A 16332-nucleotide genomic window follows, 5' to 3' on the forward strand; every position below is an offset into this window, starting at 1 on the left:
GTTACAGGCAGGGAAAGCATCACAGATTTCATCTCCCTTGGCATCTGCGGCTGTTACCTCAGACTGCGGATGCCATTCCAGATTGTAGACTGAGTGCACCCTGAGGGAAGAGGCAATCTTGTGGGCTCCACACAGAGGCGTCTGGAAACCTCCAAGATTCTGGTTTGCATGGAAGGAAATGAACAACCTATATAGAAGAAAGAGCCTCAACTCACACATCCAGCCAGATCCAGACAGGTTGCTTCCATGAACCCATTTCACCATCCAAGGTTCTACCATGGAGCTAATCCAGGCTCCACTCCTGCAGAGTGGAATATGTGGAATAGAGGGAAGATTTTGGAGCTCAGCTGATGAAACCCAGGGAGAAATGGACTAAAGATTTTTCTGAGATCAGTATGATTTTCTGCTATATTTAACAGATTTAGACCCTCCAGAAGCAGGCAGGCGTATCAGTTGTCAGCTGGTTCTGTGAACACAGCTCCAGTGTTTTCTGGTTGGTTCTAGACATTTTATTTTGTGCATTTAACCAAAGCTTACAGACACAGTAGAAATTCAAATGAAAAATAGTCTGAAATTTTGATCTTGAGAAAGATTGGGAAATTCTCCTTTTTTTAATGCAGCAATTGCCAGGGGTAGCTGGTAACTGAGAGACCACGGGGTTGGAAGCTCCTAGCTCTCCACTGTGGATTTCACTGAAGCATGACATGATGTTCCCTTTCCTCTTCCTTGTTAAGATATACAATTGTCACATGAAAAATCACCGTAGCCCTTGGGTCTATTTCCTCGATTTTCAGAAAGGTTATGGAGATCCACCAGATGCTGGACCACAGCTATGGCATGCAACAAATGACAGTGGAACAGCATCTGAGTGACTAGCGGCACCCTGTGTAGCAGGCAGGCCTGGGAGAGCATGACTGCTCCAAGTTTCAGCCACTAGGCAGGACAGTACTGACTGAGACTACAAAGTGAGACAAATTCAAACACGTTCAGAACACTCCTTCCAGCAACTTTGCTTATCATTTCTAGCTGATGTCCACCACTCTGGGGGCTGTGCCCACCTCTTTCAAAGTCCACAAGTGTATTGCATTGAGTTATTCACATTACATTCTTTCTGATGCAAGAAATTTGCATTTTAACTTATTGCTCCTTAGTTTGGTTGGGGTTCTTTTAAGAAAGAGTTTTGGATTGTGTGTTGGTTGCAAGGACTGGGACTACCACATTTGCAGAAGGAGGAGTCAGCCAGATAACTATCAATCCTATACTGAAAAGGGCTTTCTTTAAGAAGGAATATGCTGTGACATGTTGCACATGGATGGCAAGAAGAAGCTGATGGATATGGGCCTGTTCAGTCAGAGGCTGAAAGGAGGTTTAATGGCAGCCTACAACTACTTTCAAGGGGGCTCATAACGAGGACTGATCCAAAATCCTAACAGTAAGGCGCAGGAGATACAACAGGAACAACAAATACAAATTGTGGCTTGGTTAAGTTCAGATGGGACATCTGTAAATACTCTTTCAGAGAAAGGTCAGAAAATGAAACCCAGAGGAACTTCCAAGGACCTGGAACCACCCCTCTCCCATCAGGAATGAAGCTGAGTGCTTAATCCACAAATACCACACTAACCTTCACTCGTGGCTTTCCTAAATACTCCTAGAAGTGAAGTGTGGCGATAGGATGACAGCTCAGATGGAAACTCGCCTCTTAAATATCCTTCTGCTTCATTAATCGTCACAAGCTTCAGAGGGCAGGAAACTCGGCTCCTGCAGAAAGGCAGAGAAACAACATGGGCTGCTGCCTTCTTCCTTTTTGGGATGAAGAGACAAAAGGGCAATCTCAATCCAACAATGTCCCAACGCAACATGATTACTGTTATGCCTCATTAGAGACAAAAATCAGTCGCCTGAGAAGGAAATCAATGCTTAGTCGCAGAAAGGCACTGGAGCTTGTTATGGGGAAGAGAGAAAGAGCCCTGCATCAAACTGGTTGCCCTCAGATCTTTGGGATTCCCATTCTGTCCAAGAACAGCTATTCCCTGACACTGAAAAGCACAAAAAGTTATGAAGCTCATTTCCAAAGCAGGTCTACAATCAGATCTGACATCATTTTTCCAAAAAAGATTTCCATTACACAGGCTGTGAAGTATGCAGAACATCATCTAGCAGATGTGCCAGTCTTACTATGTTGAGACTCATTAACAGACACTTACAGCATGATGAAACTGGTCAGTTCTTTGGTTCCCCACATGCCATCGTATATCACTGATCTCTCGCCCTTCTCATAAATCTTAATAGTAGGAAATTGAGTGACATTCTCTTCTGTGCAAATGCCAGGCCAGTCCCAGCAGTTTACCCGAGAAAGCAAAACCTCCTGAGCTCCTAGAATGGAAAACAAGTAAGTTTAAATAATATTAAAAAAATAATAATTTAAAAAAGGAAAAGAAAAAGAAATGGTTGAAAAAAATGCTTTTTGTTAGCTTCTTTGAATATTATCACATATATTTGTATTAACACTGCTAGAACTCCTATTTGCTTTGGCATGCATCCTGCCGAGCTGGATCCTAGCACACAGAGCGAGTGCAGGTGGGCTATCATTGAGAATTTGCTGCACCATTCCTGGAGTCAAACACTGCTTTGTGTGGGCAGAATGTCAAAAATCCAGCCCAGAATACACAACCTCTTTGAGTACAGGCTTTCTACCTCTTGAAACCACTCATGGATATGCCTTACACTTTTGAGCATAAAAGTAGCTATTTCCAGCCTGTGAATGTATTTAATACCCCAGTTTGGTTGATTCAAACAACAGATCAGGGAAAGAATAAACTCAGGGAAATGGCAGGTTGCACTTTTCAGAAACAAATTTCCAGAGACATTCCCATCTGGCTGGTTATTCAAACGAATACTGTGAAACCCTAAGGCAATTGTCCAGGAGCGTAAAAGGCAGGAAGAAAAGGCACTGGAAATATTTAGGAATAAGGCCAAGACAAAGAAACCATGCAGGCACTCACTTACAGGAAAAAGGGAAGATAAAGCTGGCATGGAGGAGGCTGATGCATTCAAGGCTTTTCACTTATTAAGGTGCCCAGTATTGAAAAGCATCTGTTCTACTTAAAGCATAAAGTGAAATACACAAGGAACCATTAAAGGTGATGTAAGCAAGCTAGATGTAGTACAGGCTGGCAGTCTGATGGCATTCACCCTATCCTACCCACGCCAGCTCCTCATCTCCAAAACACTAACATGCACCTTTAAGACCATAAGGGGCCTCACAAGTAAGGGAAAGGAAGAGCACTTGGGAATTAATAGAGCAGCCAGTCCAACTTTAGTTCCTGGGAAAAGTACAAAATAAGCTTTTTATGGGTCTCATCAAAGTGACTATCTCAATGGATTTGCAAGCAGTGAAACAAATGAAGGGTGATTCTCAGCGTGCTCTCCATGAGCCCAAGACACACCAGCACGTCCTTATCAGCCTTTCTTTTATCTGCAGGCTGGACAAAGACCAGCACACACTGCTGCTGCTCCATGGCTGAGCCTGTGCTAAGCTGACAGGTGAACCATCACCGGCTTCACCAGCTACCTTGGTGGCCGCCCTCGCCTAACCTGCCTCCTACCTATTTGCTTGACCAAGGACAGCAGGGCTGCGTACAGTCCTCAGGCCATATCATCCATACCCACTGCAGGAATGCTGTATCTCAGAAATCTTCACGCCTTCCCTAAATTTGTTTGAACAGGATTCAACAGTTACATGGGAAAGATGGGATGAAACCTAGAGACAAGTACATACATGGAGGTAGACCATTGCGGAGTGTCCTTCAGAAACAAGGTAAGGGCAGGTGATGAAGATTTCTCAAGAGTACAGCAGAACAAAACAGCCAAGCTTTGTTCTCTGTCTGTTTTAGGTTTGATTCTGATCACTATTTTCATTACAGGCCTGGCTGATGGAATAAAACACACACACTGCAAACGATCCCAAGCCCAGAGGGGCAGAAAGTAATTTCAAGGGCAAAATGTAACAGCAGTGTTCTGTAATGAGAAGCAGGATGCACAGATATCATCAGTGCTGCAGAAGAGGGCAAAGCTCATTCTGGGATGAACTCTCAAGAACATCTACAAGACATGGGAGGAAGACAATGCTCTTCTGTGCCAGTGAGACCTCTGTAGAGCCCAGCAAGTCAGGCTGGGAAACATGTTTTTAGAAAGGCTTAAGCAGATGTGAGAGACCCTGAAGAAGTTTGGAAGACCTGCCTCCTGAGGAAAAACCCAAAGAACTGTGCTTCTTTTGATTGGAAAGAAAGAAACAATAAAATCTATCAATATGTAAAGTCTGCTCTGGAAGTGACACTGAGATGACTCACTGTTGCCAGCTGGGCAAGGACAAGCAACAATCCATTCCCAGGCAGGGAGTTTTGCCCTGATACTGAAACAAGCTTCTGAGAACTAAGCACAGCTGAGGCTTTTTGGCAGAGAAGCTGTGGGTTTAAATCACAGGTTAGAAATATGCCTGCCAGGGATGGGCAAAGCATCTCCACAGACAAGAATGAAGGCAGAGATGACCTTAGCATGTGTTCCTATCCCCTATCCCTATGTCCTTGTCATCCCACTGGGCCATTTTCTGCAACCCTCATTTTAGGGTCTGCTTTGCAGCTCACGTGAGGAGTTTGCTGCTGTTCTGCCTTGTGTCAAACTCGTGTACAGACAAAGCAAGCAGCAGCACGGAGTTAAGGGTCTGCAATTCCACTCAGTCAGGAGCTGTCAAAACACTCCATAAGAGCAGAAACGGTTTGTGTCATTCCCTAGGCTCTGAAATAACATCTCAAATTAAAAGCCCCTGGATTTATTTCACACCTCTGATCCAGTACAGCTGGTTCTCCTCATTTCTTAACACATAACCTTGTGTGCTGCCCAACTCTGACAAATAATGACATGGAAATAGGGCTTTGATGTCTACTTAAAACTGAGTTGGAAGACTGCTTTAAGGTCCCTCAAATATGAGTTTTAGTATTTGTATACAACCTCAGGGGATTATGTACCAAAAGTGCTCCAAAGGAGCCCCATCTGGCCTGAGCAACAACTTTGTACAAGATGATTGCTCTCCATCCCAATCTGCACCATATTATTAATTACTGAATGAGCAGCAGTTTCAGCAGTTGAGTTACTCAGCAACAGACTGTTCAGCCCTGGGGTCATTACTGGATGGAAAGAAAGGTGAAAGAAGAACACAAGATCCTACTGTTCTGTGCATTCAGGTGCTACCAAAACCAACAACAGTGAGCACCTCTGTCCTAGGGGTCTTATAAAACCAGAACAAGACAAATCATCAGTGCTATAGGGAGCAAGAAAAGACAAGAATCCCTTAAACTTCTAATCCTTTTGAGGGCAGGGCCAACATTAAAAACAGCTCTCTTGCAGAGCTGGTCCAAAGGCTACAGCATTAAAGAGAGATAAGTTATGTATGAAATACTGCACTTCAAGAGGAGGAATCCAATATGGAATGGGAAACACCTACTCAGAGAGCATCATACAATGGACTCCTAAATCCTTACTTCAGATTTAGCTTCCATGAATACGCATTGCTAAATCACACATTTTCATGCCTTTGAACTACAACTTCAGACCCCTGTCTTTGGAAGCCATTGGTCAGAAAGACTCCACAAGCACAGGAGAGGGAAGCAGAACTGGTTTTCATCACTATTGCTTTTCTCAGATACTGGTTTCCTCTCTTCTTTGCAATAAAAAAATGCTAAGAAATGCCAGCACTGTCTCACCTTCACATCCTGTTTTCTTGTCGCAGGGTTGCTGCTTCCAAAAATTCACATCTTGTAAGAGAAAACAATAGCTGCAGCAGTTAGCCCCAGCAGCAGTGAGGATGGCATGCTCTCACAGCAAGAGCAGAAAACATGCTCAGTTCAGCAAGACAGAGATGTTTTTTCTCTTGCTACATTGGATCTCTCAACAAAAGGAAAACACTTGGGCTATAAACTTGATTTTGTGATGATCCGTTGAACATCTGTTCCTGGATGAGTCATGGGGTCATTCCAGTCTTCAACCTCGTCTGTTCTATTGCGCTTGATCTCGTATGGCCTATCCTCAGTGCCATTTTGCATACAGAATTGGCATCAAAAGTGGCACCTGGTTCTGCAACTCAAAACGTGCCTCTAGAATGGGTGATTCATGCCTCAGACAGCTGGTCTTGGGATCTCAGCCCTTAGGAAGAATGCTCCACCCCAGAGAGCAGACAGGAATACAAGCACTGCTAGGGGAGTTGAGATTCCAAAGCCAGACCCCATGTTTTATTCTCAGTCCTGCATAGCTCAAGATCTTCCTTCTGGACCTTGCAGTGCCATATCTTCCCTCATCCTGACCATAACTGAGAGCCCAGGGACCCCCAGCCTTTTAGTTCTTCTAGTTTCCCTGGTAACCGGCCTGTGATTCAGGCTCCCTCAGCAGCAGAGACTAACCCACTAACGCAGCCGTTCTCCATCCTGTCCAAGGCCACAGTCCAGAAAGCAGACTGGAGTCATTCTACAGGTCACATCTGGCCTGGGATTCTTTCATGGGTACTGATCACAGAGGGAAAGCCCTGACCTCAATCAGTTCATAATCGCTGTTGAGAATCTGCCCGTGGCTGCTTCCATGCACCAAGACTGTTATCAAATGATTAAAAAAACACACGGTGAAAGACTGGCTGTGCAGAATTAGCCAAGGTTTGACCACTGGCTCAGGAAGAAACGGTTTCATTCGCTAACTTTCCCAGGTTGCTCCTCTAGCTGGTCTGATTGCTGGAGAGTCTAAAAGAAACCTCAAACTATCAACAACTGTTAACATCTCTAACGACAATAACCCTCCCCAAGCTTTCCTGTTTATTCCTTGGATTTCAGTCCAGATCAAAGCTGCTGGTGACCTTCCCTTCATGCAAACTATGAATGCAGAACCACTTTCATCCAAACCACAGCATTGTCTGCATGTTTCCAGGATGGATTCTTGCAAGCAACTCCTATTGCATCTGCTTCCCAGAAAGCTATCTGGGTCCTCTGCAGGCTCTATACATGTCCCCACTGCCGAGAGCTCAGCCCCAGTCCTGCTTGCACCCTGCAGAACGTAGTGCCAGGTTCCCAGGGAGTGCCATCACTAGGAGAAATGAGCCCTAATGAAGATAAACAAATAGAAGGCATCAGTCACCTACAGGGGTGCCAAAACAGCTCTCACCCAGATCCATATGACTTCCCCACTGTGCTGCAATGAGTTTGGGATGAAGCCACCTCAATGTCCCCTGCAGCCAGGGGAAAAAAGAGGCACCTCTGGAAGAGATTTTAGCCCATGTAAGGATGATGAATGTGCAGAAGAACCTACCTCTTCCCATTAACCATAGAGAGGGATGGGGCTGAAGACTTGAATGAAGCTGAACTGAGGCTTACACTGCTCAGAAACTGCTCAGAGGCTCCTGAAGGATCACTCCCTCCTGGCTTTACTACCAGGCTACTTGACATGTGATGTCTTTAAGTGTTGCTGATTCTTGCCGTTACATGTTATTTATGGAGTTCTGTGGCTGCCTATGAGAATTCCCATGTAAATAAGGCAGTCTGCATGACCTGAAGGCACCATCATTGTAAATTCTTCCTCTGACACCATCCTGCCCCAACGGATCTGGGCCTGCGCACACCAGTCTGTCACACTTTCCACCAAAACTGGGGCCGGTTACTGCTCCTTTTCAGATCAAGTACTTCTAAGGACAGAAGATCTGATCTGTCACCCAGCACACTGATTTGCTGTGCACCATGTAGTCCCTTCCCTTTTACAGGCCACAGGTGCTCTGCCCTGGTCCTCCCCATGCTCGGGCATTCGTCACACAGGTGACACACCAGCATTACCATCATCCATCACACTGTCACTGTGCCCACCAAGATCACCATCTCAGCTGCAAGGCAGTTGGGCAGCTAGTGTGTACCAGTTCACACCAACAATATAAGGTGACTGCAGAAGGCCGCATTCCCAGTCTCATGACTTTATAGAGGCAGAACGAACCACAGAGATTCCTAAATAAGAAACAAAGGACTCTTCCTAAGAAACCTGATGTGGATATGCCTTGTTCAAGAGTCTGAGAGGAAAAAATTAGTATATTCTGGGTGAGGGAGGGAGGTATCATCAACATCCTTCCAGTCTTCTGGTTCCTACTACTAGGGCAGTAGGCTGTAAAGCACTCAGACCTGTGGCACCACCTTACCTTCCAGATGATCAGCCACCTCTGTGTAAGACCTCAGCACTGCCAGAGACACTGCCTCCCCTGAAACACAGGAGAGACACAGCTCTGAAGGACATACAGGTGACAGACCAGCTCTCTGACAATATCACATTACAATTCTCTGCATCCTAAGGTGCTTCAAACTCTGAAAGACTTCAAAGAAATAAGGAAAATTGGATTTTATGCTTCTTCACAGCACACAGCAAGCAGGTTATTTAGGCTATCCCATGATACCGCAATATCCCCTGTTGTCCTACATTTGGTCCCTGTAAAAGGAAGGTTAAAAACCTATGAATATTGGTAACTTCTATACTGAGGGATACTGTCTTCACACATTATCAGTCAGTGAGAAGAACTGATTTAATCTGATTGCTCAGTGGGGAGGCCTATGGGGCTGGATGCAGCACTTATCATTTGAACTTGCCTACAGGATTACCATAGTATGGAAAGCACAGTGAGCAGTGCAAGCTCAGAGAAAGGACACCAGACCACACCTCATACTCACAGCTGGCATAAAACAGCACCACTGTCCGGGCAGTCTCCAAGAGAGCAGAGCGGAAGGTCTCCTCTGTCAGAACACGGATCTGCTCCAGGGGCAGCTCTCGCTTCTTGTCCCTGGAAACTGCTTCCACCACCTCATCATCCTGAATGTCTGCAAGGGACCCACAGCTGTGTCTGAACACAGGTACACGTGCAGGGCAGAGGGAACTGCAGCCCCCCGTGCCACCCAAGCCCTGTGTTTTCCTAAGCCAGCCCTTTTCAGCAGGGACATGGTGACTGTCAGCAGGGGGTAAGCAACTGTCTCATACGGGGGAGTGGAGGCACAACGCAAGTACAAACTCATCAAAAGGCACTCATGCCATCTCACACCAGTTGTGCCCTGTGATTTTAACACTATTCTTCCAGCATGTTGGCTCCTCCAGCATCCTGTGCCACTTTTTTTTCTAAAACAAAACTATTTTTCTATGGAAAACAATGCATTTTCAAGGATGTTCTGCGGGAGCCAGTGTTTTCTCCCTGGGGAAGGCAAGCCTGGAACAGCTTACAAACAAACATGTCCCAAACCTTTCTAAAGGGACTGATAATTCTGAGGCTCTTCTGATGCTTGAAAAGAAGACAGTGCTGGGTACACTTTAAACCCCTCACGCCTCTAAAGCTGAATGCATTCAAGTAGAAGCACCCCTGTCCCTCATGCAGCACTTCTGCAACTGTTCCTCTAACAACTGCTGATTTTCCTCCCTGGTGTTTCCTCAAAAATTATGCCTGTCTGTCATGAAACTCCAGTGAGCTGCAGAGAATGAAAGAGCCACTTGTACAACCATGATGTGACTGTGATGGTTTGTCTTGGATTTGCAAGAGTGTTCTCTATGCTTTAACGTATGCCCGCATGTCTCTAGCAGATGCTGATGAATGTCCTATCTGATGACAATCAGCTTTTCATTGTTTAGGTGCACACCTTGATTGTTATTCTCTTTTTCATCCTCATCTTCCTCTTCCTCCTCATCCTCCTGGATTTGTTTGACCTTGTTCTTATCTTTCACCAGGGTTATAACTTCATCAGTGTCTTCCAAGAGCAAGTATTTGATTGGCACTCCCTAAGGAAAACAGAATAAATCAGTGGGAACAAAACATCACCCTCTGCCTATTTTGTCCACATACCAAACTCAAGGCTGATGGGCACCATCAACCAACTCCTTTTTTGGGGCTATTTACATATTCCTAAAGCTGACAAACAGGGGAGGACCTGGAGTGTGATTCTTTTGCCCAATTTCACCTGTGCATGAGTTTTTCTCACTCCAGACTGATGTTTCCTTGCAAGGAAGTGCTTGTGGCTATGTAGGATCCTGTGCCTGGAGAGGTGAAAGTAAACATCCACTCCACCTCCAATCTTAGATCCACTTCTGCAAGATAAAGCCCAGTGGCCAAACAGTGAAGGAGAGCAGGGAGGTACAGGGTGCACTCAGCTGTCCCCATCCTAGAGGAGTCAGGCTGGGTCAGAGCAGCCCATCACATCCTGGGAAACTGACACAAAAAATCCTTTATCTGATGGAGCTCAACAAAGAAGAGTGCTCCCAAGTGTACAGGGGCTGACAACCCATGGAAAGAAAACAGCAAAATGTATGTTTCAGAAATGAGACCTTGTCAGCTTAAAATAAGTTCTGGCACTGTCTCAGCAAAAGGCACTTCAGATAAAATGAATTTTGTACTGAACTGAGAGAAATGACAAACTGCTGGCACCTCCCATTGGCTCTAAGAGGAGAAACACAACATGCACATCTCTCACCAGGGCATGGGAAGCCCTCAGGGGATGCTCAGGTTCAGGTCTGATCCTGTATCTTTGCAAGCACAAGTGTGACAGTTCAGGTAATCTGGGGCAACGTGTGCTCCCTGGCATTTGTCAGCACCAAATTCCATCTCGCCTCACAAGCTGGGTCAGATCTCTCCAGAGTTTAGCTCGTCTTGATCAACCTCATTTAGCTTACACCCTGCCCTTTTCCCAGATCACTGCCAGAGGCATTCAGTTACATCAGTTCAGCACAGACCTTTGGTTGTTTGCACTCAGTTTCATGCATTTCCTCTCCATTTTTTGAATGCCTTTGCTAAAGGGGCAAGATCCTTTAGAAGTCTAAAGGAATTTGCACTTAGACTACTATATTAGATAGTCCACAAACTTGTGTTGCCTTAAGGTGTAATGGAGATGTCACCCTATGTTTTGAGACCAAAGTAAACTCAGTATTTTATCCTAACCAGCAGGCACAATTGCTCTGCAGTACCAAACTCAGGCTGTTCCAAGTACATGTGTGCATCTAGGGAAAGACACTTCCCCTTGAGCTTCTGGGAAGGCTGTCAAGTAACAACAGAGCTGAGCAACACCCCAACACCTCCCAGGAGCACCATGCCCAGATAGGGAAATAGGAGCTGCACAATAAAGAAATCCAGCATCTGACCTCATATGGCGTCTTGAGCGCAATGTTTGACCGGCGCAGAACATTCAAACCTACAAGGTCCCTTCCAAAGTACAAAGTGAGTATTAGATGGTGTGACATGCAAGGTCATCCCTCCGCTCAGCCTACCTGGCTGGCAAGCCCACCTTCCTCAGCAGCACCACATCCTCACAGAGTCATGCTTTCAGGCTGCTCCAAGAACTTGCAGGAACCCAGAATTAATGTCAGTGGTGAAGAAACAGGCTCCAAGTGACCTGGTGGGACTGTGCTGTGTAACGTGCCTATTTCACAAGGAGCTTGGATTCCCTTTCTGTGATTTGGGTCTTTGCTCACACACTGGTGACCACATTCCAGTGCAGCTGCTCTGCTGGTGGACATCAGCTCACGCATAAATGCAGCCAAGAAATGCCTCCATACAGGGAGGGTACCACTGTGGCAGAAAGCTGCAATAAGAGAACCCACACCCATCCTTCCTCCATCTCTTCCCATTTGCACAGCTGCCAGGAGACAGATCCAAAGGCTGTGCAACCATGCCTTCAGGGACTGCACACTTCCTTTGGCAAGACACCATGGAAGCATTTGCAAACAAGCCAGTCTCGTGTGTGCAGGCTGCTCCTGAGCCCATGGAGCAGACATAAGTAACTGATGACGAACCACAGAGGAACCCAGCCCCGCACAGCACTGCTGCCCCAAGGCTAGCCACAGCCTTGCTCCCCAGGAGGACAGGAGATACGTGTGCTGGTCCAACTCTGAGAGCCCTCATTGACTGAGGAGGCATCGCTGAGTGGAGACACCCATTGCATCCCAGCACCCAGCACTCACAGTCCACCTTCTTTAGTAGATCTCCTTCTGCCCTTAATCTGAGGGCAAGATACAAGCCTTCCACCAGTGCTGTTTCGTTTCCAAAATCTCTCTTAATCTGCTTGTTCTCCACTTCTAAATCAGCAAGAGACTCAAACGTTTTTACACTTCCAGCCAGTCTGAAACCAAATTAATCTGACCCTGGACCACTCGTTAAACGTGACATCTTCTTGCAGGATATAGCCTAGTGTGGTGGGCTGACCTTGCCAGGAGGCCAGATGCCCACCAAGCCACTCTACCACAAATCATGCAAACTCAGTACACCTAGTTTTACTGCCTCTCATCCCAACGTGAATAACTGATTATCACCCTGGTGGTGGGGTAACCGAGCTCTGAAACACCACAATAAGCAAGGAGATCCCCAAAACACCTGAGAGCAAATACCTGGACAAAAGGGCAACTCCTGCTTTCCCCAGGAGCTGCCAGGCCACAAGCTCTGCTGTCCTCCTGTCAGCCTCGTAGGTCTCTTTCTGGCTGAGAATGAACACAAGTGGTAGGCCAAGCTGTAAGTGAACGGTAGAAACCTTCTCTGGATCCTCAGCAACCTCCATCTGGAGAAGAGACATGGTTTCACTGCAGCACATCTCCACACCAATGAATCATAGAATAGTTAGGGTTGGAAAGGACCTTAAGATCATCTAGTTCCAACCCCCCTGCCATGGGCAGGGACACCTCACACTAAACCATGTCACCCAAGGCCTCATCCAACCTGGCCTTGAACACCGCCAAGGATGGAGCATTCACAACCTCCCTGGGCAACCCATTCCAGTGCCTCTCCACCCTCTCAGTAAAGAATTTCTTCCTTATATCCAATCTAAACTTCCCCTGTTTAAGTTTGAACCCGTTACCCCTTGTCCTGTCACTACAGTCCCTGATGAATAGTCCCTCCCCAGCATCCTTGTAGGCCCCCTTCAGATACTTAGTTCTTCTTCTGCACAGCCCAAGCCACCATATGTTCCCCAACCACAGAAATGAGACTCTTGAGAAAACACCTTCAACCCTGATTCTAGAATATCCATCGCAGCAGAACCCACACGATCCTGGTTAAACTGTTCCAACTTGTCATGATCCTCCCTGTTAAAAACCTGGGGTTTATTACGTATGTTCTTTGTGACTTAGCAATTCCAGATGTCAAATCTCCATTATTTTTTATTTACCTGGCATCCATTTCCTGGGGCAGTCTGAAAACCCCAGTCGCAACATGCAAGAGTTGGCATCCTCTCCCTTCCTGCCTTGGACATGCTGCTTCATGAAGTGCCTTCTCTCCTTGGGCCTAGCCAGGAGGCTGCCTGAAAAAGGCACTTCCCAGCTCACCAACCCTTCCTTTTGGATGGGCAAAGATGTCACAGGGGTAACTGGAGGCCTGCTGAAGTTCACTGCCCAATGGAAACAGGAGATAGGAGGGAGCCTCCTGTCCCTTGTGCTGAGCAAGTCATGAGTGACTGATATAGAACTCCCCAGGGTGCTGAGCATCTTGTAGGGAGCCTAGAGGAGTGGCTAAGGACTTTGGGTTTGTCTAGTTTGGAGAGATGAGGCTGAGGGGTGACCTCATTGCTCTCTACAGCTTCCCGAGAAGGAGATGTGGAGAGGGAGGTGCTGATCTTTCTCGTATCCAGAGATAGAACATGTGGGAATTGTTCAAAGCTGCACCCAGGGTGGTTTAGAGTGCACATTAGAAAGCATTTCTTTACCAAGAGGGTGGTCAAAAACTGGAACAAGCTTCCTAGAGAGGTGGTCGATGCACCAAGCCTGTCAGTGTTTAAGAGGCATCTGCACAATGCCCTAAATAACATGGTTTGGCCAGCCCTGAAGTGGTGAGGCAGTGGTACTAGATCATCATTTTAGGTCCCTTCCAACTGAAATAATCTATTCTATTTTATTCTGTTCTGTTCCATTCAATTCCAGCAAAGTCCAAGGCACCTCCACCCCATTCCTATTCATGGTGCTTACAGACAACTAGAGGAGCATACATTGGTGCCAGGGCTCTCTGGAAAGATCCAAGCAAGCTGAGCAGTATAATGGAGTGTTGGCCCTATCCAGCCCCATGCTCCTTGCTTCGACACAACCTGGGAGCTTTGCAATTAACTTCATTGGAAATGGGCAGATTCTCATGCTCAGCCTTGTTCTCTGCTCACACCTTCCTCATCCCCATGTCCATCCCAGCTTCCCTCATGCCCACAGCCCAAGTGGCTCCTCTTTCCCAGTCATACCACCAGAGGAGCCCCCATGAGCTTGAGGTGCCTGTGGATGTTGAGCATTGTCAGAGCTTGCTCCATGGCTGTCCTTCTGCAGGGCCGTGCCAGGTCTGTTGCCCGCTGGCAGTGGCAGAACACCAGCCAGGCCGATGACACATCAGGCTCATCAGTGCTGTGAGAGAGAAAGCAAAATCCATGCTGAGCTAGGCATCCACCACAGGGTTTTAAAATGCTCTGACAGAATGACCATGTTTGCTGGCATGTTTTATAGGGCAGATGATCCTCAAGTTCAGGGTTTGGCAGGCTTGTAGGACCTCTTCAAGAGCCCTACTACTGACAGGTACAACTGTGCCCAGGTGCTTTTCATAACTGTGATGAACATCTACTAAGACCCTGGCTCACCAGGTATAAATGATCCCAAGCCCAGAACAGTTGGCCCAGCTTGAGATGGACACAAATCAAGCCTTGCTCATGCCACTGCAATGGAGACCCTGGCAGGAGGAGAAGAGCTGAAGTCTACATATTTTTCTCATGTCCTTTTCCTCACATAGGGAATATTCTGGTGTTGGTCTGTGGGTTAACTTTAGGAAGTCACGTTCCTTTTCCTACGGCACACATTCCCCACCACTAAAACTAGGATCAACTTCTTCGTAAAGGGATTTTTCGTCTTCCTATGGAAGAGTAGACTGCAGTATTAAGACCTCAAAGCCTGCTGCCCCGGTTGTCTGAAAGCTATTCACACTGGTGAAGCTACCACCACTTCATCAGCTAAGGAGATAGCCTGCTGGTGTCCTCTTGCTTCAAGAATGAAGTCAACTGCTGTCCAAATGACAAGCGTGCCATCTAGTGGCAGCCACAACACGCTGTCCCTGACGGTCCTGCAAGGACAGGATGGCAGCGCGGGGGAGGACCACTTCGGTGCCTGCCTTGGTGTCACCTATGAGAGCAGGCAAACTGCTATATAAATGCTTTGCTGAAGATATCACATGCTACGTGATATTTCCACCTTCCCCCCTCTCAGTTTTCTGACTGCAGTATGTCACATCAGAAGCACACTGCGTTGAAGGATCTGCCCTTTTAATGCAGGTCCCACACGGGAAGTGGATGGCCTGAGCTGGCTAGATCCAGTGAAGACATCAGGTGGGAATTCCCGAATACATGAGCAGTGTCTCATGCAGCTGCAGAACTCTCTGCTGCCAAAAGTTGCTGAGATAAAAAGTAAAAATGTGTTTAAGAAACTCTGTTGGCTGTTAACACCGTAATATAGGTTCAGCTCCCATCTCTGAGAGTCCTGAAACCTCAGACTGCCAGAAGATGGGAGGCTGTAGGCGACACTCATCCATTTCATCCACAATGAAAGAGGGTAGATTTAGATTAGATATTAGTAAGAAACTCAGGTTGCTCAGAGAAACTGTGGCTGCTCCATCCCTGGCAATGTTCAAGGCCAGGTTGGACGGGGCTTTGAGCAACCTGGTGTAGTGGAAGGTGTCCCTGCCTGTGGCAGTGGGGTTGGAACTGGATGGTCTTTAAGGACACTTCCAACACAATCCATTTATTGATTCTGTGGTTTACTTATACCCCTTGGAAAGCACTCATGGCCACCGCAGAGGCAAAGTATGGAACTAGGGGGGCTTTGCTCCAACCCACTGCATCAGTTTTTACCCTTCTCACCTGGCTAGACTTGATCATCAAAACAGAAGGCTGCATGTATCAGCCCTCCTGAAAAACGTGAGGTTTGACCATGGAAAGGAGAGAGTTGGTTCTTCTATAAAATCCCATTCAATGGACAGTCACAAATGGCATGGCTAGTCCAAATCCAGGAACACAGGCAGCAGCTGGTTTTGGAAAAGCAAACCAGATCTGACTGCACACCCCTGGCATAACATCCCACTACCAGATTTGACATGGGAATCTGAGAAATCAAGAGTAGAGCAGCTCTACCTGAAGGGTGTGTCTGGACATACCTACTGTCTTTCAACAGCGTTGCCTCAGTTGTCAAAACAAACTGGTGGACAGTCCCATAGACAAAAGCCGCCTCCATCACGGCTCTGTGCTCTGGAAAGAGAAAGGCAAGATGATCTCATCTCAGCTCCCT

The 16332-nt window shown here is 46.8% G+C and overlaps 1 protein-coding gene across 1 annotated transcript in view; it reads right to left on the reverse strand.

Moving 5' to 3' along the window:
• TXNDC16 (thioredoxin domain containing 16) overlaps window positions 1–16332 on the reverse strand; it is a gene marked incomplete at both ends in the record, with an annotated part of 33173 nt that overhangs the window by 12859 nt on the left and 3982 nt on the right. The window contains 9 exons of the mRNA XM_080618884.1: window positions 1625–1761; window positions 2208–2376; window positions 8219–8278; window positions 8742–8888; window positions 9693–9831; window positions 11185–11245; window positions 12427–12593; window positions 14253–14409; window positions 16202–16292. Of these exons, the coding sequence (XP_080475010.1) occupies window positions 1625–1761; window positions 2208–2376; window positions 8219–8278; window positions 8742–8888; window positions 9693–9831; window positions 11185–11245; window positions 12427–12593; window positions 14253–14409; window positions 16202–16292 (1128 nt within the window). The remainder of the gene's footprint in view (window positions 1–1624; window positions 1762–2207; window positions 2377–8218; window positions 8279–8741; window positions 8889–9692; window positions 9832–11184; window positions 11246–12426; window positions 12594–14252; window positions 14410–16201; window positions 16293–16332) is intronic.

The sequence above is a fragment of the Psittacula echo genome (genome assembly GCF_963264785.1).
Source record: "Psittacula echo genome assembly, chromosome: 5".
In the NCBI taxonomy this organism is placed as follows: Eukaryota; Metazoa; Chordata; class Aves; order Psittaciformes; family Psittacidae; genus Psittacula; species Psittacula echo.